We start from the raw sequence: 27,339 nt of genomic DNA on the forward strand, positions 1-27,339 counted from the left end.
GTTGGGCAATATGGAGTATTTATACATTATTAGCAACTGATTGCTTTGTGTTATGTTGACTGAGTTGACCCAGAGCCTGTCTATTGTCTTTGATTAAACTGTATAGATGCCACCTCTCCACAACTTCTGTGGCTTTCAGGGGAGGCCCACTTAAGTGTGTGTGTGTGTGTGTGTGTGTGTGTGTGTGTGTGTGTGTGTGTGTGTGTGTGTGTGTGTGTGCGCGCACGTGTTAAGTGTGCATGTGCGTGTTTTAAGTGTGCCTGTGCGTGTTTTAAGTGTGCATGTGCTTGTTTCAAGTGTGCAGGAACAGGTTTTGGATGAACATCAGTCAATGTGTTGGTGGATAACACAAAGCATCTGAGGTCAGATAAGAAGTGATTGAGCCTTTTAACCTGACATTAACCAGGAGCACAGAACAGCACGGTATGGACTCGTGAGGGGTTCCCTCTCTGTACCGAACAGCACAACATAACAAGAAGTACAAACATATTGTTCTGATCTCAGAAAGGACTGGTCTGATAAAACGGGAAGCCTTGGCTTTTCACTTGAAGTTATGAGTTATGGCGTAGACTTTTTTCTGGTCTTTATACCTGAATTTTTATGGAAAAAGTGAAGTTGATCTATTATGTTCTTTAAATAACTATCTTTTATACTACTTTGTTTCACCCATTAGATCATATTTAAAGGTACAGTGAGTAAATTATATTTGTATGACTTTAAAAGGAACTTGATAATGAATCCTACCATTTACTCTTATTCATTGTAAACAATATATGTCCTACTGCATTATTAGGTTTACTTAGTTGCACCCATCTTGGAGCTGAAGTCCCTATATTTTGTTCTTCAGTGCGTTGGTCCCAAACTCTGTGACACTGCACATGTAGTCTCACTGTGTGTGTTTAGCTAACACTACATCACTTAGCTACCAGTCTATTAACCGCTCCAGCACACGGGAGATTACGGGAAGGTTTAGCTGCAAACTGTGTTATTGCACTCTGCAGGTGCCAAGTTTTTTCCACCAAACCATTACTGTCACTGTTGTCTTAATGCCCCGTTTGAAATGGAAACAGTTGGCACTTGGCACACAGAGCATAGGGTGCATGTAGGATATAAGCTGAAGTATCTTGAGCCTGAGCTAAAAAAGATAGTCCTCAGCACTTAATGCAGGACTTACTCACATGTGAATTTATTATTAAGTTTACCTTAAAGGAGTAGTATGACATGTAAGGTAATATATGCTTAATCACTTTGATTGATTCTAAAAGTGCTAAATAATGTTTATGTTCGGGCAGAATCAGGATAGCTCTTTCCATCCGTCTTCAGTCTTTCTGCTTCGCTAATAGCATACGAACATGAGGGTGTAATCGTTTGCTATCCTAAACTGACACTCTGAGAATGACTTGCAGTACCCCCTAAAAGGTATCACTGCGTACCCTTTGCATTTGATACAAATTTTTCAACCATAGCCTGTAAGTTAAAATCTTCCATAAATATATAATGAAACAGTGAAATCTACAGGTCTAAAAGAGTAAAATTAATATGTGGCCTAACTTGTTATGGTATTGGCTAACACACACTGTCTCTTTATATTGTACCTTAACATCTTGAAGAAACGGTACATATCGCATGCATGTTACCTTGGACTAAAGTACAATAATTAACCTGAGGGAGTATAGTACATTGGTGAAGAATGTACCTTGGAGGACAGAAAGTGATTCTCAGAGAAGGCAGACACACACACACACACACACACACACACACACACACACACACACACACACTCACTCACTCACTCACTCACTCACTCACTCACTCACTCACTCACTCACTCACTCAGGACACAGTAGTTTGCTTTCCTTTTGCGGGTGTTGCTGCTTCATGGTATGGCACCACAGCTCCACTCTCTGGTTGTGTTCTAATTTAACGACGTGACAGAAATTCAGAGAAGAAGCAGCAGGCTGACAGTTAGCCTCCCCTTAAACTCCTACTGTGGAAAATGAGCTAACATACAGACGTAGAACTGAACAGGACCTCACAGATTGTACTCCTGTGTTTTCGATAATTTATGTAGAGGTTGAGTGGGAGGATTGACATCACATGGTAGATTCTCAGGCTATGACAAGTATGAGCAGTTAAAGTCCGAATCGGAGAGGAAGTGCATAGTTTAATGATGAACTCTTTATCAGTGTCGTAATGGTGACTCACAGAGATCCCACTATAGAAATAGGACATTTTGCTCTCAAGAAATTGCATACTCTCTCCTCTGTGTCATATAGCCTAACACCCGCCGGAAGCTCTCTACCTGAGAATGAGGCAAGAGCTTATTTAAAAATTTGAACTCCTCACTCTTATTGCTCTAGTTATCATCAGAATATGTGCCTAATATAAGATCAAGATAAATGGGCAATTTGTGGTGATTACATCCTCAGTGTAATTCTGAATTAAGTTGTTTATGATGGAATCAAGTGTGGAATACTTCAAGCTTTAAATGAATGAATATAAAACTTTTAAATACTATTTGAAAATGACTAACCTTTTTAATAACCATCATAAAAAAAATGCATTTCTTCCATAACATAGTCTATAAAGTAGAAGAAAGAGTTGCAGTGAAGTGTCCATCAAGTGACCCAGAGGCTGCTTAACAAATTACAGCAAAATTAGATAAGTTCAAAAACTCTTTCTGTAACAACTCAAAATATGTTAAAGGTGCTACGAGGAACTTTTACATATTTCTGAAACAGTCAAATTTTTCCTCTGATCATAAATGACATGTTGACAACAGCAAACGAGACTATCAGTGAAAAGAATGCTATTTTCATATAGTGTTTCTTTATGCCTTTGTCATAACCAAGGAACAACAGCTGGGTTGGTAAAAACACTACCACTTTTGTCTAAAGGGGGTGCGAGAATGAACACAAACTAAAAGTTACTCGGAAAACCTTCTAATTAAATATAATAGAGCAACAATGTCATTCTTTATCCTTGTCTCTTTATCACCACAAGAGGGAGCTGTCAGTCTGATAGTGGCAAAGCTTCTTCTGCACAAGATACTGAACCGCTGCTTCACTAAGAACAATTTCCTTTATTAATGACAGATGACGTTACCCCTTATTTTTCTGCCGTGTCATCCTAGACTAGACATCACGGTTATTTCTAACACCACTTTGCACCACTTTGATTTTAAGTTCTGGAACCTCTGTGGCATCTGGACAATTCTCTGCTCCATCATCAGAGCTAATGCCTCCTGGGATCGTTACCAAAAAGCCATTTCACCTTTTATAGAGTCAACAACAGCTTTTTATCTTTCTCAGACTCTGCAGGAGAAATTCTTAAAGAGCTTTAAGTCAGCCGTCTTAATTACTGTAATACAGGACTAGCAGCTTTGTGAGGCTGTGCTTGAGCTGAATGTTGTCATAAGCATATAAGCAGTAATGTTTATACTGTTCGATATATTAGTTAAGTGTGTTAGCATGCTAATATCTTTAAAAAAGACTTGACACTCAGTAGAGCTGAGGTTGATGGGCAGTAGTCTTAGTTAGTTAGCGAGTATTTAGTCATTTGACAAATTCTGACCTGATAAAAAGTTAAAGGTATTATTACTATTATATATATAGTAATATTGATATATCGTAAGGGGAACATTAACGCCTTTATGTCTGCTAGATTTCATGGCTAATCCATCCAATATGTGTTGAGACTTTTGAGTCAAAACCACAAATGCCAATCATTTGGTTATAAAGGGGAAGTAAGGGGATCACGTCGTACATGTCAATAGGATCAATTTGCTGGGAAACACTGATACCTGTTTTTCTTGCCAAACCATCCTGTAGTTGTTGTAGGATATTTCAGTCAGGACCAAAGTAGTGGACAGACTGACTTTGCCATCCCCACAACCATGCTACAAGGGTTCAGCTGGTTTAGACAGCTATGACACACGCACGCACGCACACACGCACACACACACACACGCACGCACACACACTTGCACACCTAGTCTTTTTTTTGTTGTGTTGAGGAAAGCAGGTCAGACACAATTCCTTTTTCTGCCTGGAATTATCTTTTATTTATGTATTTTTTCCGGATAGGATTTTGAATCAATAGAAAGCTAAATCCCAGCTCTGGTGTACTGTATCATACACGTATAAGGTGACGTAATCGAGCGTGTAAAGCCCTGTGCTCATATCAACTTTGATTGATTGAACTCTGCCTCACTTCCCCTCTGCCCTATCCGTGTCTGTCTCTCCCAGTTAATTTTTGTGTTCAGGCAAGCACACATTGACGCACGCACACACACACACACACACACACACACATACACATACACATACATTGGTGTTGTCAGCTCAGCGGGGGGGAAGCAGGCTGGTCCAGAGAAACACCCAGGCAGAGAGACTAGGCCTCAGTGATGGAGTGTAGTCTGTCTGTGCACCTGCGCTTTTCTCTCTTAAGGGGAAACATTCTCTCCTTGTGTTTACTTCAAGACCTGAAGTAATGCAGAATCTACTGTAGGAAACCACTTCCACCCTGTTATAAGTTCTCTTTAGAAGTGTGTCATAAAAACATGTTGCGTTATGGGCTTTTTCTCTATTTTAGTTAGCCTGGCACAGCCCACCTACCTACTTCCGCTCTATTTTAATTTCTCTTCAGTAATGAAATGAAGTACGATGGTCTGGTAGGACCAGGCTAAGTACAAGTAGCAGTGTGTCAGACTCATAATTCACAGTCCCACACACTCCACTTCCAAGACCTCTCAAGTTACTCTGTATTGCTCTCTGCTAAGCCCCCTGTGGGAAATGTGCTATTTATGATCTTTGGCCATACATGCATGTATAGGCCACTTACTGCTCTGTGTTGTTATTATGTTACAATAAAGACAAAGGCTGTCTTGGTAGCTGTAAAGAGAGGAACATTTAAGTGATGGATGTGTCGGTTTCAGCATTACGTGGAGAAAGGTTTTACTCAAGCAACAATATCCCACCGGGGAAACAGTTTATTTTAGGAGTAAAGGTCCTGCTTTGAAAACTGTAGTTAATTAAAAGTACAGAAGTATTTAAAGCACAATGTACTAGGTATAGCTTAAGTAATTCTAACTAAATACAATATTTTGGTAGTTTAATCCATAGCAAAAAGAAATCTGATTTAATATTTCATATATACTTAATTATTTTTTCTTGTGAAATCCTAATCTCCAATATAACTTGTAAATATATTTTTCTAATGAATGTTGTATTTACACAACCTTTTAATCATGCAATAGCAATACTATAAAGGTGAATTGGACATCAATGTTTCTCAAGGTGAACTGTTATCTTATAAAGCACATGCTGTCTGTTGGCTGTGTGACTGCTGGGCACGATGCCGCTATTGTGGATGTTGGCACTGCCATGACTTCCTGGGACCCCTGAAAGAAAGTTATTAATTACACCAGTGCTGTTTTTGCTATTTTAATGACCTACAGTGATTTATGGAAAAGCAAGTATATGCCTGAAATCAATTCATATTTATAGTATTATAAACTGTCTGACTGTTATGCACAAATATGCCATTATGAACATGTTGTGCCCAACTCTGCACAGGAGGAGGCAGCAAGATGCAGTCAGTGAAAATATGTTTTACCCATAAACACCCCCCCCCCTCTCTCTCATGGCAATAAGGTCTTGATTGTTGCCCCATGCCAAATTGTGGCAGATGGTTATTTTTTTCATGCCAACCAATTTTGAAAATAAACCCTCTTTGAGAAAGATGTTATGCTGCTTTACAGTTTTTCTGACATTAATAATCATTAATAATTACAGGAAATGCAAGTACAGTAGGCATGATGTGTACTTTGATGCAGCGTTATGATAATCAGAAACATATTCAAACACTGTTAGAAAAGGAAGTATGAAAAGGCAAGGTATTTACATTTCTTTCTCTGTATTATATGGTGTCTTTTGTTTCATTGCTGAAAAAATCTCTAGTTTCCTGGACACACCTAGATGTTCACACAGTGTATCACTGTTCGTCTTTGTTGTATTTTCTAAGTGACCTGCAGCATCACTGGATTTAATGTTTTGCAAGACCCATAAGGATTTCAGGTCTTTGAATTATTAAAATCCTTCTGTTTCCATTTATGAGCTGTCCGTCTACACTTGGACGCAGAAACGAATACAAGTGTGCAGGTAAGAAAAAAAAAACCTCCATCAATCCATCTATGGAAAACACATAGAGACCCACACACACACACACACACACACACACACACACACACACACACACACACACACACACACACACACACAGTGAAGTGCATCCCCATCTTTTGTCTGTGTCTGGGAGACCTTCTGGGGGCAGCCTGTTGTATTTTTAATGCCTTCTTTAATTCCCCAGCTGTTTTTGATGAATGTTTGATTCGACCTCTCGTGGCCTATAGGAGAATCTGACCAACCCAAGCCCAGCGTCCAGACCTCATGGGACCCTGAAATATTCACATCCAGGAGCTGCTGAGTGGACAGACTCCTGCTCCTGATGGCTCCTTTTTAGAGTCAATAACTTGCACCTGCAGTAACCCCATCTATGAGAACAGATCACATCAATGAGGCTTGCCAGAGGGAAATCCAGCAGGGAAAGTGTGTGTGTGTGTGTGTGTGTGTGTGTGTGTGTGTGTGTGTGTGTGTGTGTGTGTGTGTGTGTGTGTGTGTGTGTGTGTGTGTGTGTGTGTGTGTGTGTGTGTGTGTGTGTGTGTTTGTGTCCTTTTGTGCATCCCTTTGTAACTATGCACCCTGTGCCTGTCTCTGTCAAATGTGTGGCGTTTGTTCTTGCAGGAGTCAGCAAGAGTCTGTTGGCTTTCATGTAGGCAAAGTATTATTTATTTTACATTATTTTTTTTTGTTTTTTTGTTTAGATGATCCCCCTGTGAAGACTGAGCATCTTTTGTATTCAAATCACAATACATAATGGTTTGTATTTGCTGCCAAATGCATTTAACGTCTACAACATCTACAAACACACACACACACACACACACACACACACACACACACACACACACACACACACACACACACACACACACACACACACACACACACACACACACACACACACACACACACACACACTGTTCCCTTTCTAGAAAAAAAAGTCAGACTGAATTCTGTCATCTCAGTTCTTTTCATTTGCTATCCATTTGAACTGGTCCATCTTTAACCCCCCTCTGATTTCATATTTCTTTCATATGAAAACTTGCTTTTTGTTCAATGGAAGCTTTTTCAAAGTGAATCTCTTGAAACTCCAGATTAGTCTGTGAGGGATCAACCTGAGTGAGATCAAAGATTGATACTGTGATCAGATATCTGTATCCATTATCTCTGCACAAGGATATGGTAGGGTTATAAGCAAAACATATCATGTGAAGGCTATATGTCTTAGCAAATAAAGACAGAAACATCATGTTCATTTTTGGATAGTGCTTGGGTACATTTCTGTAACAAATAGCCTATCAAATGTGTGTTATGTATTTTTTGCTGTAGTTTTGCCTAATTTAAATGAAAATACCATATATCATGATAGGGAAATGTCAAAGCAAAGTCATAACATTTAAGCAATAATATTTATTTTAATCAATTACTTGTGAATTACTGGGAATTTCTCTGATATGTTGTTAAACTAAACCGTTATTGAATAAAGCTTCATAGGTTTATGGGGCCATTGGATTGGTGCTGACAATTTCATGTAATTCCCAGACTTGTTCTGCTAATATTGGAGGCATTAAATGGCACAAAATTGTTTTATGTTTTAATTTTATTACTTGATTTCCTGAAAATGTTTTCCTACAACAATTACTCTATTATAATTATAATTGCACTATGGCACTGTTTAAAAAAACTGGCATTAAAGTGGAGTTTATTATTATTATTATTATTATTATTATTATTATTATTATTATTATTATTATTATTATTATTATTATTATTATTATTATTATTATTTCTAAACGGTGCAGTATCACTTAAATTAAGTTAAACATTTATGGATTTATATATGTGTTCACCATGTTAAAAGAAAGTAATCATCACACCAGGGCTTTCAGTTAGCCTACACAGAGAATAAACCTGATGATAAATCCCTTATTTAATACAAAAGGGCGAGGCTCTATTCTGGCAATGTATGCACTGTCAGGAACATAGGGGGACTTGTAAGAGACGGATTAAAGACAATAATAATGATGGTCAATTTTTTTTGTAACAAAGGCCAGAATGTCCTGATCTTTAATCTCGATTTTGCGGCGGTGTGAAAGGCCTATTATAGGCCTTTCACACCGCCGCAAAATCGGAGCTAGTTCTGGGCTTGTTCGGAGTTAGAGCCAGTGTTTTGGTTTCACACCGCCAGAGAGCCTGCTCCGGGCCGTAAAAACCGGGGGAACTCATACCCCAGGATTGAGCAGGGTTTGATAAGAACTGCTTGCGCGAACGGTTGGGGGAGGGATTATCCTGACCAACCAGAGCAACTCAAACCTCATGCCCGCCATATTTAAAAACACCGCTACTACGAGACGTAAACATAACATAATTACCGAACGTAGCGATCAAATTGACCGGCGAGAATACGCTGTATGGGTCCTGTTTGCTTAAGAAAGCAAAGCGAGAGCCAACAAGTGTAAAAATAAGACGTATTCGCCGCTGTTGTTGTGCTTAAAGCTAGCGGTAGCTTTAGCGTTAGCCACAAGAGCAGCGGCGTCGGGTGACGTACACACACGTTTACAGTGACGTCATGACGTTGCTCTCTTGCCGGCTCCATGGCTGTCTCCGGTCGATGTGAAACCAACCGGTTCATAACTGGGATAAGGCTGTAACCAGTTTTGAACTGACCCCAACACCAGCCTGGAACTGACTCTTGGTTCATTTTGGTGTGAAAGGCCTAAGGGATTAGGTTCCAAACATAAGAAGGAAATTTACATTGCCCATAATGCAACACCATAGGACCTTCATCATTACTGGCCTAGTCTCATTTTTGCCAAGTGTTTTTACAGCCTGGTTAGTACAACTGATTTAACTATGCTTCATGTGGAAAATTGTGTCCTACTCAGCTCAACGTTATTTAATTTAATTGTTATTTTATTCAGATAACAACACCAATACAACATTGACAGTTAAATCATACAGAAAAGCATTATTTCAAGTGTTGTGTTTTTTTCTCTTTCAGAGCATCAAACATTTTTGTTTTGAGTATCTTCCTCCAATCCAAAAAGATGTTTCTGAAGGAGAGCTTACTCATGTAAAGCCCTATATACTCCTTTAACCAGAACATTCATTTTTGAATCAAGTTTTGTTTTGAAGGGTTCACATTTTTGATTTGATTTGTACATACACAAAGTAGCTGATGTCAAACTTGTAGCTGTCCATTCCTATGGAGTATTTATAAAGAGTAAACATAAGGAATCCAGCTGATTAACATGTACAACACAAAGCATCACATCTCAGACAGGGACTTCCGGAGGCGTTTGATTCGTTGCGGATGACATCAGCTGTGTGGTGTGAGTGTGCGAAAAAAGAAAAAGACCCACCGGCGCCCTCTTCTCTTCTTCTCTCCCCGGTTACCGACTGGCTGTGACACAATGACTGCGGGTATATAGCACTAGGGCCACTCCTATCAAGGCTCCACTCGTGTGTCGGGAAGAGAATACAGAAAGGGAGGAGGAGGAGGCTGCTGTTTGGGATCCTCGGCGCCTTCGGGAGATAACAGAGAGATATAGATAGAGAGAGAACGAGGAGAGGATGGCGACCCTGGTAGCATCTGCAGATATGGAGACTTTAGGTGGACAGAGTGCCACCGGGGCATCTCCCACATCCACCAGCCCCTCGCAGCACTTCAACGACGGCAAATTCTATCTGCTGGTGGTGATCGGGGAGGTCTTTACGGAGGATCACCTCAAGTGTGCCATTGCGGACATAGAGAAAGGTAATGTATGGAGATCATGCATTGAGCTCCTTGGGGGCGTTTTTGTAACCTATAGGCCATCGACAGCTTAACTTAGAACATCCCAACAACAACTTGAACAATATGTGTATGGCTAAGAAGTTGGTCTTATGTCTTTGAAGTCATGTAGGCTGAGGATGCACCTGTTTCTCTAAGGCCGGATTTTACGCACGATAAATTATGCCCGAGTGAATTACGCATCAGGCCTATTAATAAGTCATTAGCTGTATTTGATTTATTTATTTGTATTGGGGGTGCTGAAGAACTACAAGTGATGCTGTTCATTATAGAGGGTATTGAACAGCCTCTCCCAGTAACATCACAAGCTATCGCCAAATCTAATCTCCTGACATCCTGACAAGACATCTTTTTACGAACCAACTAATGTATTCAGGAGCTTTGTTATGTTACTGTAATTATTTGATTATTATTCATTTCACTTGGCCGTATTGTTGTCATCAGCACACGTGGGCCCTGCGGGTTGCTCTTAACGAACACAGCAGTGATTCAGCAATAAATCCGGACAATGCGTCAATAACACGGCGTATCTTATTTTTGGCCCTAGTTGCAGCTGCGGCACCTCGCCAGGCTTGATTCAGGTGCGTCAGGCTTTTGTTTGAGGGTCCCACGCATCAGTTTACTCACACAAGAGGAGACAACAGAGGGGTTTAACAACAGCTTTTATCTGTGATTGTGTCGCCATGTAGGACATATATAGTCTTCAGCTGACAAAGCAAAGTAGCCTACATTCTGCTTTGGGTTTTGAGATTGTTAAATAACTGTTCTGTCATGCTAAGGGAAGGGTTAGCTTATAAATCGATTTCCCGAACATCTCTCCATCATCATCATCATCATCATCATCATCTTCATCGTCTCTCATCACTCACCGGCCGGTGGGCGTGGCTCAGTCCGCACTGCGGTCCCTACGGCAAGCCACAAGGAACGATATTGAAAGGCGAGCAGCCTGGGCGTTTTTCTTTTCTTTTAAAAAGATTGTGCTACAGCTGCTCTTCGGCCAGAGTGCACTGTTTGTGTGAAAGAGGGGAGGGAGGAGGAGGAGGAAAGTATGGCGCAGTTACAGTGTAGGTGTAAGAAATAAATAAAGCCTTAAAAAAGTGCTAGAGATGAAAACGAAGATCATATAGGCTAGCCTATCACACATAACAGTGATCCATTTTAATAAAAATAAAATAGCACATTACTTCAATTGGTTATTATGGTATGGCCTAACTATTGTCAGGCCTTGTGAAGTTTTAGTCTTGTCCTTGGAAAAAACACAAAACATAAGGTCAATCAGCAGAGGTTGTGGAGCGTTTGGTTGCTTAGCAATCTTCCTCCATAGACAAAGTATTTTAATGTATTTATTTTTACTCATTTTAGTTTTTAATTTAAGATACATTTTTCATTAGTAATTTATACCGTTGTGTTTTTATTTTAATTCATCTAACCTATTATCTTATCTAAATGGGCATCCTTCTCCCGTAAGCTAACTGGTTGGAGAAATGTGTCATCAATATTGCTTATATTAATCCACTAATGGCCTTGTGTTATTGCCACACCCTTTGCTCTAAGTATATGCCCACTGTCGCTGCTCCCTACCAACACATGAGAAATAAATTTGAACATTCCCTGTTTAAAAGTCATTCAAAGAACATGTCACAACCTAACTCCGAGGGGGCCTTTACTCGCATTATTAAAAGAGAATGAACTTGTCCTGCCAATCACAAAACAGAAACAGGGCTATGGATGTTTCCTATTATAGATTACTTTTCTCATGCCAAAAAGCGTAACAACTCCATACACGTTCCATCTAAGATTTTCCAATGGCCGAGAGGCAAAGAATCAGTGAACTAGACGTGTGCGTGAGGGAACATCAGTCAGACCTGTTGCCAAGTTTTTGTCGTAATGTTTGCTGCCTGCATTGATTCATTTTTCAGACAGCAAAGCTAACATATGTTTTCTTTGTCTCTTTTTTGTCTTGTCGATTATGTGTGTGTGTGTGTGTGTGTGTGTGTGTGTGTGTGTGTGTGTGTGTGTGTGTGTGTGTGTGTGTGTGTGTGTGTGTGTGTGTGTGTGTGTGTGTGTGTGTGTGTGTGTGTGTGTGTGTGTGTGTGTGTGTGTGTGTGTGTGTTTGTGTGTGTGTGTGTGTGTGTGTGTGTTTGTCCTGCAGGCATCCGGTCATGGGACACCAACCTTATCGACTGTAACCTGGACCAGGAGCTCAAGCTGTTTGTCTCCAGACACTCGGCTCGCTTCTCTGCAGATGTCAGAGGTAAACTGGAAAATGAGAGTTTTTTTAATGATAATGTATCAATAGAAAAATACATTTAAAGTATCGTACTTTATCATTTATAATGTAGAAGTTATGAAATAATGCTATTGTTAAAATTAGTTGAAATATTACCTTTAGATTTTTTTTTAAGGTTTTTGTAGTAAAAAAAAAATTGAGAAGAGTTAGAATGTATTTCCCTGAACAATGAATATTATTTTTGAGCTGCATCAGTAGTGTAAAAAGTTATAGATTATGCAGGAAAATGTACAATAGCCCCAACACTGTACTTTGGTGCCAAATTTACTTGAGTAAACATTCATAGTTAAATTCCATCACTGCGATGTTCAGCATTGTATACATACACAATCACAACAACACAGTCAGCTTTAATGTCGGTGCAGTGTACTAAGCGGAGGGGTTTGATTACCTATCTCCGGATACGCCCTGTCTGCATTTTGTTGCATAGTGCTTTTATAGCTGGATTATGTGCAAGGTGAGAGAGAGAGGCTCCATAAAGATGGAACGGATCCAGTGTGGCAGGGCATGTGGTCGGTCAGTGGGCAGTGTGGCCTTGACACTCTTGGCTAGGCTCCATTTTGGAAATGACCAGCAGGGTTTCATACTTACACCATAAATTGATCCAGCCAACAAGTGCAACTGCGGACTACACTTAGGGTGGTTTATTTTTAAATAACGTACTTATATCCCTGTATCAAAACTCTTGTTATTGTATTATTTTGATTTTAAGTGAAATACAACAGCTTATTTACCTACAATGGAATTTAAAGAGACTCGGCACTCCCTTTCATCCCTTTGTACCATTCTCCCATCTCTCTTGCCTCCTCCATGTGTGCTGTTGCCGTGCAACACAGTGCTGGATGCGCAGTTGAATCAGGAGTAATTAGTAGCATATAGAATCCCCCAGTGGCAAGTGTCTGTTTCGAGAAAATATAGGAGGGAGGGGGAGAGAGAGAGAGAGAGAGAGAGAGAGAGAGAGAGAGAAGAGCAAACAAGGGATCAAGGGAGGTATGGGGGTAGGGAAGAAGGGAAGAAAGAGGTGACAATGAAAAATAAGGTGAAGATAGATGCAAGTCGTAGGAAAAACTGCTGAAAAGAGACAGAGCTACAGTTCTGATCAGTGAATTAATGAAGCCAAGATGAGAGTTAATGCTGCATAAAGAGCAAAAGTGGAAAAGTGTAGTTTCTCTTATATTCTAACCCTCAGGCTTTTTCACAAGTGTCCTCCTCCAGGGAAGGATTTACATTTTGTTGAACTTGCAATGCATAAAGTGCTTTATGAAGTGCTTCCAAGAAAGCTGCAATATTTAGCTTTACGGTGACAGGGCTTCGTATGTTCGTTCAGGACAGTTCCGCTGCATAAAGTTAATCTTTATTCATCCAAAGAGAACAAACCGCTTTAAAGCTTTAGTTGGTGTCTATTTTTGCTAAATATGAAGCTGTACAGCTACGAAGTTTAGGATAAAGATTGGAAACAGCTAGCCTGGCTCTGTCTCAAGGTAACCATATTTGCCTGCCAGCATATCCAGAGCTCACTTATCAACATTTTATATTTAGTTTGTTTTATCCATACATAAATTATGAGACCAAAACTAAAAAAATCAGCCAATTTTAATCAAATAATGAGTGTGTTTTTGAGGATTAAGATAGTTGATTATGAAACTGAGCTGTCGACTTTATGTAAAACTTCAACATTTATTTGTAAGAGAAATCAATTAAATATCTGTATGCTGAATGTTTTTTATGTCTACCTTTACCATCCATCGGAGATGACTCAGAGCTTACAGGAAAACCCAACCCAGCAGGTGGTAACAGGCGGAAGGCGACAAATGCAATTATCCGTCTGCCTGAAAGATGACATGCCATCCATCACACATATGTTAGTGCACAGGATGTCTGGACCCCACAGTGACAAGAAAAAGGGTGGGAGGAAAAAAAGAGGGGCCAGACAAGAGACCCCTGATGGATATATGATACTTCTGGTTACCTATAGATTTCCTAGCACTCTGCTTTGGATGCAGACAGCGCTGAAAAAGCGACCGGAGAGTTAAAAAGGATGTCTCTAAACCGCAAATCCATTCGGCGATCAATAGCAATAAAGAATAGTGTTGACTTTCCCGAATGAATTTTTCCCGAGATAAAGATCCTTTCATTTTTCACTGCTGCAATCCTGTTTTCGCTTAAAGGCTCTATAGTAAACACTTAATCGTGACTGGTCTGCTGTGTGTCTGTACATCATCAGATTGATTGATCAATCAAGCATTCTACAGGGATGCATTACCCTTTATATTCATACCTGGAGGAAATTGGGGAATAAACAGTTGGATGGGAAGACTTCATATTGGAATAGTGATTGACCATTATCATTTGTTTTGAGGAGCTAATTCCTAACGATGATGCCTCTGAAGAAGCTTATGACTGAATAGTTTTTAGAAGAATCAATGCTACAAATGTTCAATGAGTCAGTCAACTTAACAGCATTCGCCCAGACATATTACATAAACCAGTTCCATTTTTGATCCAGTTTTTTGGGGACATGTGAATGAGTGACATTGAAAACTGTGCTCAGGGGTGTGTCCCCATCTCTGCTGCTGAATGTCACAGTCAACATCAATTATTCTGTTGTCATGGGAAATGGAATGAAAGTAATTCAGGGCTTCCACCTGAGGAGATTGTAATCCTTGTGTGCGAGTTCTTTTTCTTTCTTTCTTACTTTGATGCAAAAGGATGGAGGCAGTGAATTCAGTTGTTCCACTGATCTATATTTGGTGAGGCGACATCCACAGGCATTGATGTTCCCCCTGTCTGGCTCAGTCGGTGGCAGACGGGCTACACCAGTCTTGCACTTTTCTATTCAGTCGGGAGGAGACAATGCTCAGTGAGGCATGTCACATTACCTCTCCTCCTGCTGAGATGGTGACACTCTGAGCGCTATAAGGATTCTTATATCGATCGAGATAATTGTCAGGGTCAATCAAGCTCCATTGCACAATCTGTCATCTCTTTGACGAGTGAGGCACAGAGTAATTTGGCTGGGTGATGCATTGTGCTTCTCTAGTTTTAACATGGGCAGACTACTGTATTTCCTATTTCATCGCATGAAAGGCCAGTAAGCAGGGCGTAACCCACAGTGAGACACACACAAACAACCAGTATACTTAGCAATTACAGATGTGGCTTTTGTACAGTAGCGTGTAAGGATGGAGGATACATTTCCATGATTGATTCTTCTCTCATTTCGCAGACCTCTGAAAAACACTTCCTCAGTCACTTGTTCGTATACGGAGGAGCTGTTGTCATCAGTTTAAGACTGCTGCCTCTTCAAAACAAAGCAGCAGATTGAATCTGGTTTCTCCCGCAGCAAACTGGGATTTTGATGATGGTGGTATTAGTCCGACACAAATCTCTATTGCAAACTACCAAACAAAAATGTTTGCAACATCCAAAACCAAGAGAGGACATTTTGTGCTTACAACTTGCATTAGGTACAGTGTCATAACATTTCAAGGACTCAAGGACAGCTGTACAGAAAATAAAATAGCAAATATCAGATCTAAAAACATTCCAGTCATGGCTTCCATCACTGCAAAATAACTAACAAAACACCTTTATATAATACATATAAATCTTAAAGTACGTTTTTTTTCTTGTAAAGCAAAATGCTTGAATCGGATGATGCCGTCAATTCATTCTAGAGCAAGAATAAGTCAAGGCTTTGTTAGGCTAACCCTAACCTCTATTCAGTCGAAAAACACAACAGCATCTTAGGACTTTTTGATACAAAAGTTGCAGATAACAATTGCAAAAGAATCGATTAAACCTCTTCAGAATATTACAGGCTAATGGTCGTGCACGGTAAAGCAACCACTTCCCTTATTAACAGCGATGAATGAAAGATTTTTTTTATATTTCGTATGGAGGGACAGCCCTCTGGGAGGAAGTGTCAAGGTGAATGGGTATGTCCTCCCTCCATAATGAGATTCTGCTATATGAAATATGTATGTTAGATAGCTGCTGCAGTATCACGTCTCTGGAGACAAGGCACACTCTGTCTTATAAACTATGCCTGTCAATTCACAGTTTATATGCAACATCTTTCTGCACCTTATTTGTCTTATTATCAGAATGATAGTGGCAGCATCTCATTTAGTTTTGGGGCTATATTAACCAAATAAAACCTCTCTTTTCTCAGTTGAATCTAGGGGAAACCATTAATTCCTGTATTTAAAATGAGATGAGAACTGACAAGGACGAAAGACAGATTGTGGGTTTGAGTAGCTGTGACATGCTTGGGTGAATAATGATGGACGAGGGTATAGCCCCCTAATACACACATATACACACACACACACACACAGTCGGATCAAAGCCATTATCATAATCAATCATCCACAACCTAGGACAATTGATTGTGAACCTGTTTGTTTGTCACACCATGCTGTTTGAAAGATCCGTCACATGACAGTAAGATGTCAGTCATGGCAAAGTGTGGTCACCATATTTAGTCCCCATTTTACAGCGAGACCAAATGATTGTGTCTTTTGCAAATAATTATTGTCTCTTGTCTGTATTGGTAATCATCTCAAATTTGAATATTATAAAAAAAAAATCTTATATTATACATTGAATCTCATCCTGCTTTGGACTGTTGGTTGGGCAAAACAAGACATTTGAAGACCTCGTGTTTACTTTGGGAAATTGTAATGCGCCTTTTTATTGTTTTATTGTTGCTTTTATTTTTTCACATCTCAAAAAATCCATTCTAAAATGTAATATTTTGATTTATCACACAACATAAATACTAAAAATACTGTACTACAAAGGATTGATATAAAGCTTTTAGTATCCATAAAAGCTGATAATCAATATGTTTATATTACAAATGGAATCCAGAACCCACTGAGAATGATCACGTGTCTCTGTGAACATATGGGATTTTCCATTCAGAGTAAGATATTCCCCTCAACGGCGAGGGACACCAAAACAGTGCTTAAAGAAGAGTGAATATTGGAGTTATATTCATCAGTTGACCAGAAACACAATTAAACATAATGTTGTTTGCAGCCCTTAAGTGAAATAGAATGTGTGCCTGATGGAGAATAACATTGTTTTGCAATTATTCACAATACAAGCTTTATGTTTTCTTAAACAAAAATTGAAGCATAATTATGATGATTAATTACGCTACAAAAAGATCTTTCTATACTATGGTCACTCTAAATATGGCGCTGCCAAGTCGCGCAAGATTATATCTTCTAACAGAGGATGATGGAGGAGTAATTTCATTCTGAAGAAGATTTTAATAGAGAGGGTTCAGGGTCATGTGTTATACTTCCATCTAGAAATATCATCCATCTTAGGGATAAAGAGCTCCACTCTTAGGAGACCAATAACATTTAGACAGCCATATTAGAGCTTCCAGTTTGATTTGTGTTTGATAAATTAGTTCATACATCATGAGTCATGCCTTATATTATAACCAGAGAAGCTAAGGACTTTGTAATCAGTGCGTTTTCTCATTATAGTTGAAACAGTGATGAAAATATTAAAAGTGACGAAGAAAATGAATGGTTCATGTTTTTGTGTGTTTGGGGGTTGTGACACATCTGATTTATAATTGGATCTATAACTCTTTATAGGGAAATCAACAATAAAACATACAGGCATGAAATGCAAAACAATCCCATTTCTTGGTATGATGAAATGATGTCACTTTGAAATTTGTTTTGTTTTTTATCTCAATTTGCATCCCATTTCTATTTTTGCTTTGCAGGGCAGAGAATTCTTCACCATAAAAGTAATGTCCTGGAAACGGTGGTACTTATCAACCCTTCAGATGAAGCAGTTAGTACTGAGGTAAATTGTGCCATAATTGTTGTTGACAATCTATACTGTCTTTCTGATTATTTCTGTAACTTGTTACTTTATCTTTCAACCTCGTATTAGAGGGATGAGTCACAAATCAGTTAAAATGCACATTTACATCTTGATTACAGCTTGAAAAGTATAATTATTCAGCCTTGACTGTCTACTACGTTTGTCCAATATCCACTATCATGAACTGGTGTGTGGTGCTGCTGTTGCAAGGGACAGGGCCAAGGTCTTGTTTACTGCTGAACTAAAAATTGCAGCCTTTTACCTTTTTGTTTCTGCGGTAATGCTTATGCTACATTTTGATAGAAAGAAAGATAGCAGAGGGTCAGATAATATGACCCAAGATTTCCTCTTGTGTCAGTTGTGCTCTAATTCAGTGGCACCTCCACCCCCTAGGCATGTTTGCATTAAAACTGTGCATTAACAGGGCCAACCATAACAACTGATGTTGATGATGAAGTGAACATGGAGAGGCAAGAGATGCCTTGAATGGAAACTTAGCAGAGTAGGCAGCAAAATAACATGTCAGCTAATTAGCTAATGGGTTTGGGTGATGTTAAACTGATGATATTTCAAATAGACAAAATCATTAAGCTAATTGCTGCAGCTGCACGGCTTTGTATTCCCTAGCTCTGTGGCCAGTATTATTGGATAGGATTCTTTCATTCTTAACCATTTGCAATACATCAATTACTATCAGATATGTCATACATATCCTTATATCATTGTTTCTTTATCTTATACAGTAGTCAATTTTCTTTCAACCACAGTCACTGTCACTATTTCATAAAAATTATTTATTTTCTTATTTTGATCACAAGGTTCGTTTGATGATCTCAGACACTGCTAGACACAAGCTTCTTCTTCTCTCTGGGCAATGCTCTGAAAACACAGGGGAGCTGATTCTTCAGTCTGGATCCTTTTCTTTCTACAACTTCATAGACATATTCACTGACCAAGAGGTGAGCCCACACAGCTTATATAGTATATAGTTTACTACAATCTAATAGTTCCACATATTCATTTATGCACACATTTTGTTGCCATTACATGAAGTTTGACATCAATGGAAACCTGCCGGGGCTTCCAAAATATATATTTTGGTCTGTAAAAACCTTTGAACAAAAACAATAATGCATGCCCCCCCTAGCATTCCATTTTAGTCTTAAAACCTACTGATATACACATAAAGTGCAAGTATGTATATTGAACTCAACTGTGATTGCAAAGCACTATTCATTTAATTACTGAATATAGTATGTAACCAATTAAAGTACCTTAATTTTTTATGCACAGATTGGTGAACTGCTCAGCACCATTAACCCAGCAAACAAAGCCAACCTTACACTCTCCTGTCCCGATCAAGGCGACTGGAAAAACTCCAATTTGGATAAACACAACCTGCAGGACTTCATAAACATGAAACTAAACTGCACTCTCATACTCCCTGAAATGGAGGGCCTCTCAGAGTTCACTGAGTATTTATCTGAGTCAGTAGAGATCCCATCTCCTTTTGACATTTTAGAACCACCAACCTCAGGTGGATTCCTCAAACTCTCCAAACCATGCTGTTACATTTTCCCTGCTGGTCGTGGTGACTCCGCTCTCTTTGCTGTTAATGGCTTTAACATGCTCATTAACGGTGGCTCAGACAGGAAGTCGTGTTTCTGGAAGCTGGTTAGACATCTGGACAGAGTGGACTCAATCCTCCTGACCCACATTGGCGACGACAACCTGCCAGGCATCAATAGCATGCTGCAAAGAAAGGTTGCAGAGCTTGAGGAGGAACAGTCACAGGGTTCGACAGCTAACAGTGACTGGGTGAAGAACCAGATTTCTCCAGATATTGGTGTTGTGTTTGTGAATCTTCCTGAAAACTTGGAAAACCCTGAACCTAATTACAGAGTGCGGGGGAATGCTGAGGAGGCAGCATTAACTCAGCAGTTCCTCACCAAGCTAAATTACAGGATAGAACCTTTGCAAAGGCCTGTTGGAAATGCCATAGAACCACTCATACTTTTTCAGAAAATGGGCGTTGGAAAACTTGAGATGTATGTGCTTAATCCATCAAAGAACAGCAAGGAGATGCAACACTTCATGAAGCAGTGGACAGGCAGTGAAAAAGACACCTCTTCCATTTTAATGCCCAATGGAAAGGAATCTGAGTTCCCAGTGTCGTACTTGACTTCCATCTCTTCACTTATTGTGTGGCACCCTGCAAATCCATCAGATAAGGTTGTGCGTGTTTTCTTTCCTGGAAATGCCACTCAACATCACATCTTTGAAGGTTTAGAAAAACTAAAGCACTTGGACTTCCTGAAGCAGCCAGTTGTCACTCAAAAAACAATGTCTTCTACCATGCCGTCGACACCAACACTAAAGCAGGCTAAGATGAAACACAGAACTGACAGCAGAGAGAGCTTAAAGTCTACCCCAAAGCCATCACCAAGCAGAAGCATCCGGAAAGATTCAAAGGAGGAAGCACCTGAAAAAGCAAAGGCAGATGCAGAATCATCTCATGAAAAAACACAAAAGACTGATAAAAAAGAAAAGGCTCCTCTGAAAAAGGAAAAGCCAAAGACATCAGAGAAGACAGGTGTAAATGACACTCCAGAAAAAAAGAAGTCTGAAATAAAACCAAAAGTTGAAAAAGAAAAGATTGTTAAAAAGGAGTCCAAAGTGTCTGTGGAAAAGAAAAAGGATGTTAAAAAAGAAGTTGCAAAGAAAGATGATACACCCAAACAAGACAGTAAAAAAGAGGAGAAGGTAAAGAAAGAGGAGGCAAAGAAAGTTATCAAAAAGGATATCAGAAGAGACTCACCTAGGAAGGAGAAAATGGAAGAAAAAAAAGAGCAAAAGAAAGATGTCAAAAGGCCCTCTAGAGACATAAAAAAGACATCTGCTGTAGGTGAAGAAAAGAGTGCAGTACCAAAACCAAAGCCCCTGAAAAAAGACAATGTCTTAAAGAAAGATGCAGGAATCCCATTCAAGTTAAAAGAGAAAGGTAAAACAAAGGTGACCAAGGAGACAAAGGTCAAACTTGCCGGTAGTGCAGCTGCTGTTGTAGAGGATCCAGAAGCCGTAAGATCTCTGATGTCCACACCAGAAGACCTCACTAAGGATTTTGAGGAGCTTAAAGATGAAGAGTTGGTTGAGGATGATGCTACTGTACAACAAAGTAAGGAAGAAGAGGCTGTGATGATCCACCATGAAGACATGATACAAACCAAAGAGTCACCTGAGGCGTTAGAGTCTGTGGATGAGGGTATAACCACTACTGAGGCTGAAGGAGAAAATGGAGAGACTCCTGATGAACAATTTCTTAAGGGAAAACTCAATGGCAGTGTGAGTGAGAAGTTTGAAGATGAAGGCACTGTAATGGAGGAGACATATGAGGGAGGGGATTATGAAGAGAAGGGAGAGATGGAAGAAGTTTATGAACCACAGAGAGTGGAACCAGATAAAGAAAAACTTAACCTAAACATAGATGACCACCACCAAGACAGAAATGATGATGTCCAACCAGGATATGGTGTTAGAGGGAACGATGATGTGACTAATAAGAATGTAGAAAGTCTGCATATAAGTGAGAGACAAAGAGAGACACAGAATCTTTTTCTATCAGCTTCACCCAAAGTGTCCTCACCTGTTTCTCCAGCTGCATCTATCCATGATGAAATGTTTCCAGTTGGCTTTGAGAGCTCAACAGCTTCAGATGATGAGAACAGAGATGAACCCCCTGAGGATTACACTGTAAACTCTGGCCATACACATTCCACAATGGAAATCTCCAGTGTGCCCACTCCCATGGATGAGATGTTGACTCCTAGGGATATTATGAGCGACGAAAATACTAATGATGAGAATGAATCTCCTTCCCAGGATGTTGGAAGGTTTGGGACATCGGGAGAGTTTGATAGGAAGAATTTGTCTCCGCTTCAGATTATTCTAGGGTCAGATCACTCTCATAGTGATGCCACAGAAGGCCAGGACTACGACCACTCCGCCTCCACAATATCTCCCCCTTCAGCACTAGAAGAGGATAAATTCTGTAGGGATTTTCCATCTGCAGGGAAAGATGACTGGTGCACTACAGATCAAGAGGCACGTGAGAAGTATGACACAGATTCAGCTAGACTCAGTTCAACTTCGGCAACATCCCCTCTTATACGTTCTCCCTCAGTTGACCGCAAAGACAAGTTTGATTCTCCATCAATATTTGCTGTTCCAATAGAACTGTCCACCACACTTGCAGGGTGTTCCACAGCAACAGCTGATCCCTCCATCAGTCCAGATGACAAGACATTGGAAGGAGGTAACTCACCTCAGTCCTCTGGTCACACACCTTACTATCAGTCACCAGTAGATGAAAAAGCAGGAGCTCTACCACTTGTGTCAGAAGACAAAGAGCAGGGTCCACTCATTGTGGATGTCACAAGTGATAAAGAGGATTCCTCCAATAGAGTTACCCCAGAGCCTTATGAACGGGAATCAGGAAGTTCTTCCCCTGTAGAGAAAGTAATGTCCTCTGCAAAAAGCCCATCTCCAACTGAATCTGTTTCCCCAACAAAGAAGGAAAAGTTACCATTTGACATGGATTTTAAGAAAACTGAAGAGAGCAACTATTCAGTCTTGTCCTCAGCACCAATGACCAAACAAGAATCAGACACTAATCCTTTCACAGCTTACAAAGAAGAGAGTAAAATGTCCATTTCAGAGGGTACCACATCAGACAAGTCAGAAACCTTTTTGGAGGAAGTGGTAGCAGAAGACACATTTTCACATTTAGCTTCGGCATCGACGGCCTCTCTGGCCACCAGCTCTTTGCCAGAACCTGCTACTGATTCTCGTTCCCTTCATGCTGAAGTAGGCTCTCCGCATTCAACAGAAGTAGATGACTCTTTGTCCGTCTCTGTGGTTCAGACCCCAACCACCTTCCATGAGGCTGAGGGATCTCCATCCAGGGAAGACTGTCCCAGGCCTATGTCTATCTCCCCAGACATATCTCCAAAGACCAAAAGCAGAACACAGATGCAGGACACAAAATCCCCAGAGCACTCCACCATGTCAATAGAATTTGGCCAGGAGTCCCCTGACCACTCCTTAGCCCTGGATTTTAGTAGGCAATCCCCAGAGCACCCATCTTTGGGAAGCAGTTCCCGTGCTGCGGAGAATGGCCCAACTGAGGTTGACTACAGCCCCTCAGATGGAATGGATGGAAAGCCATCTGCAGAGCATAGTTCAGTAGGGAGGTCTTTGCTTTTTGAAGAGGGTTATTCAGTACATGCAACTTCTGCAACTCCATCAGATGCATCTCAATCCACTCCCTCTGTTACAACCCCATGTCAAATGGCGGAAATGCCACATGAACAAACCGATAAGTCTCCAGCCACCCCAAAGATATCTTCCCTCACCTACTCGCCCCATTCAAATGAACCATCCCCAGTGCTAGGAGGTCCCCCAGCCAAAGACAGCACCAGCCCTATTTCACCATCTGTGGAGAGCATGTCTAATAAATCTGACACACTGCAAAAATACGACAAGTCACCCTCACCTCCAAAAGCTACTTCCCCATCATCATCTTATACCTTTTCAAAGGAAGATACATTTTCACCGGCAAAGGAGACTAATCCCTTTAAATGTGAAGATTCTAAATTTGAGGCAAAATCCCCTGTGATCCCCAAAGTTCCTTCCCCATCATATCTACCTCTCACCTCTGATCTTGATCATTACAATTCTGCGTGTGGCTCCAGGGACCCAGACACCACTAAGAAGAGCCCTTCTGCTCCATCAAAGACCGATGTAGACCTCTGCCTTGTCACTTCATGTGAGTACCGTCACCCCAAAACAGAACTTTCCCCATCTTTCATCAACCCTAACCCAATAGAATACTTCATCAATGAAGAGAATGCTTTGAATGAGGAGAAGCCTCTGGCCAAGTCAGGAGAAGGGCCCCCACCCCCAGGAGGTAAGCTTTCTGCCAAGCAATGTGAAGAGACACCACCAACATCCATCAGTGAATCTGCCCCATCCCAAACAGATTCAGATGTTCCACCAGGGACGGAGGAGTGCCCTTCCATTACAGCAGATGCTAACATTGACTCTGAAGACGACTCTGAAACCCTGCCCACTGACAGAACCCTGACTTACAGGCATGCCGATCCCCCTCCAATGGCACTCAAGGACTCCGCTCCACCTTCGGGCCACCATGATGTCTGCATGGTGGACCCAGAGGCCCTCAAGGCTGAAGAAAACCTCCACAATGCTAACACGGACGGGGGAGAAAAGCCCAAGAAGAAAAAGCTCATGAAAAAGTCTTCTTCACCAGCCAGAAAGACTGTTCTATCAAAAGTGAAGGATTCAAAAACTTCCTCTCCAAAGAAGAGTGTCGGAGAAGGGAAAGATGCCAAAAATGCAACCAATACCTCTGCATCCAGAGGTGTAAAAAGTGCTACATCAGGTAATTTCTATTTACTCATAATCACTGATATCCCTCTACTACTTAATATCATCTGCTCATATTAATTGAGGACATATCTCCCAGAAATATAAATGTTTGCGTCTTTCAGGTACTAGCAGTGGAAAGGCATCAGGTGGAGCCTCTGTGCCCAACTGTCCACCCATGTACATGGATTTGGTTTACATTCCCAATCATTGCAGTGCCAAGAATGTGGATCCTGAGTTCTTTAAACGGGTTCGGTCTTCTTATTACGTGGTCAGTGGCAATGATCAGACTGCTCAGGAGCCCAGTAGGGCTGTCCTTGATGCTCTGCTGGAAGGAAAGGCCCAGTGGGGAAACAATATGCAGGTATGTTTCAATGATTAACCATTGTAATAATGTCATGTAAAGGTAAACAGAGTACCATATGCCTTTAGCATCTTTGGTCATCAATTTTATTTGTTTTGTTTCATTTCACATGCAAACAGTTAATTTACAATTTTGAGCTTCTTTTGGAGACATTTTTAAGTCAAAGCCCTGCAAGTTATACCACTGAACGCTGCATGGAAACATAGAAAGGGAAGACAACACTGAAAGACAAGTTTTGGTTGTGAGGATGTTATTTGAATTATCTGAATTCTTGAGCTTTACACCCTTTCCTCTCTCTGGTGTCAGGTCACTCTGATTCCAACCCATGACACTGATGTAATGCGGGAGTGGTACCAAGAGACCCACGACAAGCAGCAGGAGCTTAACATCATGGTCCTGGCCAGCAGCAGCACTGTTGTCATGCAGGATGAGTCCTTCCCAGCTTGTAAGATAGAGATGTAGGTTGGTCAGGCATGAGATGTGGGCGACAATTGACTGAAACATCCATGTAGCAGAAAACCTTAGCAGACACGTAAACATGTATATGCTCAAATGATACTTCCTGCTTACTAAAGCCAGAAAATATTAATATCTGCAATGAGACCTAACAATCATACCAATTAGCTTTGCGGGGCTGTTTTTACTCAAGGTAATGCATCCTTAACACACTAAAGGTGTTATCAGGTTTTGGGGTATAAATGAATTATACTGAGAGGAAATTAGGAACAAAAACAACAACCGCTTATCCATTATTCTACAATTATGATCAATTTACTCTACTGCAGATCAAGTTATGATGTTGTTGCTGTATTGAGTTTCATTTGCATCCCAAGATCAAAATATATGTGATCTTTATTAACTTAACTGCTTTCTGGGAAACAAAACAGTACCCTGCATATGCCATATTCTCGCATAATGTCTGTTATCCACACCAAAGGATAAAACAAGATGTTTTCTGTTAATGCCTTAGAGAGTGAAAATGAATGTATAAGCACTGCTGCAACTAGCAGAAGAGTGGGAAGGTAAATATACACACCAGAGGTCAATAACAAAGAAGGACTGTTAAATGGTTACACAGTGAAATGATGATAAATATGAATTTACTTGAAAGAATACTCTTCACTGATTTACATTAAGATGATGTCTGACCTCATATTCATCATGGGAGAGCCTAAGTGTCGCTTGGGTTTTATTGGATTCAAAATTGATATTATTTTTTGTGTGATTTATGTTGCCGCTGTATTGTTAATTTAAATTATTGCCTAAAACAATTGCCTTTTCTTTTAGATGTCTGTTTCATTTACCGATTTTAACTTATTTAAAAAAGAGAAAATTTGGTCTTTTTTCCTTACTTGTTTTTTATGTAATCATTGAGCTATGGGGGAGCCAGCTTTTTCCCACTGTAAAGCTTGTGAGGCAGGATATTTTCATAAACCTTCAAATGTCTTGTTTTTTTAAAGCATTGTACTATAATTATAAATAGCTTTGTGGCATGCATGAGTTACGATACATTAGGATGTTTTTCTCTTTTTTAATGGGGATTTTGCGGAGCCTTGCATTCATAACAACAGGGCTATATGATGAATAAATATATATGTAAGGAGCATTTTATGATTTTTGCTAATTGTGCCATGACATTGTACACTACAGCTACTTCAACGATTACCAATGGCACAGTATCGATATAAAACTTGTTTTTGGGTGCAGCACAGCGTAGATTTTCGGGGTTGATTTGAGCATTTTGGAAGGCTGAGAATGTCTTGTTACAAAAGAGTCTCTCCTCTTAAGCCAGGATGAAATGGAAACAGCTTCCAGTCGAGGCTTTGTCCTAAGAGGTGCAGCACACAAAGGAGAGAGTGAGTGACACATGGGCGTCTTAGATGAAGATATGTACTACAAAAACTTGACACTTTAAACACAAACATGACACATACCAAACTCACAGTGCAGGGGCCACAGATCAACATTTACAGGCCAGCTTCTGGAGAAACATTTAACAAAACACAACTCAATAATTTCATGCTTTGATACTTTGGGCTATTAAATCAACTCACCAAGCTTACCACATATTGGTGAAATGATCTGTGACGTTTTCCTTATGGAGAACCTCAAACCAACAGTATGACCAACAACAAACCTACAAGCTCTGAACTGACAATTCTCTCGAAATGACATTTCTCTTTTCTCTTTCTTCTTTCTCTACACTTCTTCTATTTCTTCTCTGCCTATTTATCTCTGCCTTTTTCTCCCTGTCTTTCTCTTGGGAGAACTTTAATAATGTTTGTCTGCAGCTGTGTGGTATATGTATCTTGTGAACTTGCATCTTCTCTACCCTTTTCCCAAACTCATATGTAACCTAGCAATTAGTTTCAAGTGAAAGTATTCCTTAGTGCTTTCTGATGATGTTTGT

General features: G+C 40.1%; 1 protein-coding gene across 1 annotated transcript; it reads left to right on the forward strand.

Annotated features, from left to right (window-relative positions):
* Positions 1-9,755: 9,755 nt before the first annotated feature.
* map1b (microtubule-associated protein 1B) lies at positions 9,756-25,391 on the forward strand (the record flags this gene model as incomplete). The annotated part of the gene is made up of 7 exons (XM_080046347.1): positions 9,756-9,939; positions 12,128-12,229; positions 18,021-18,103; positions 18,943-19,083; positions 19,418-24,581; positions 24,691-24,929; positions 25,236-25,391. 7 exons carry the CDS (start codon positions 9,756-9,758, stop codon positions 25,389-25,391), a joined length of 6,069 nt encoding a protein of 2,022 aa, XP_079902473.1.
* Positions 25,392-27,339: the final 1,948 nt, after the last annotated feature.

The sequence above is a fragment of the Ammodytes marinus genome (assembly GCF_949987685.1).
Source record: "Ammodytes marinus genome assembly, chromosome: 18".
Taxonomy (NCBI): Eukaryota; Metazoa; Chordata; class Actinopteri; order Uranoscopiformes; family Ammodytidae; genus Ammodytes; species Ammodytes marinus.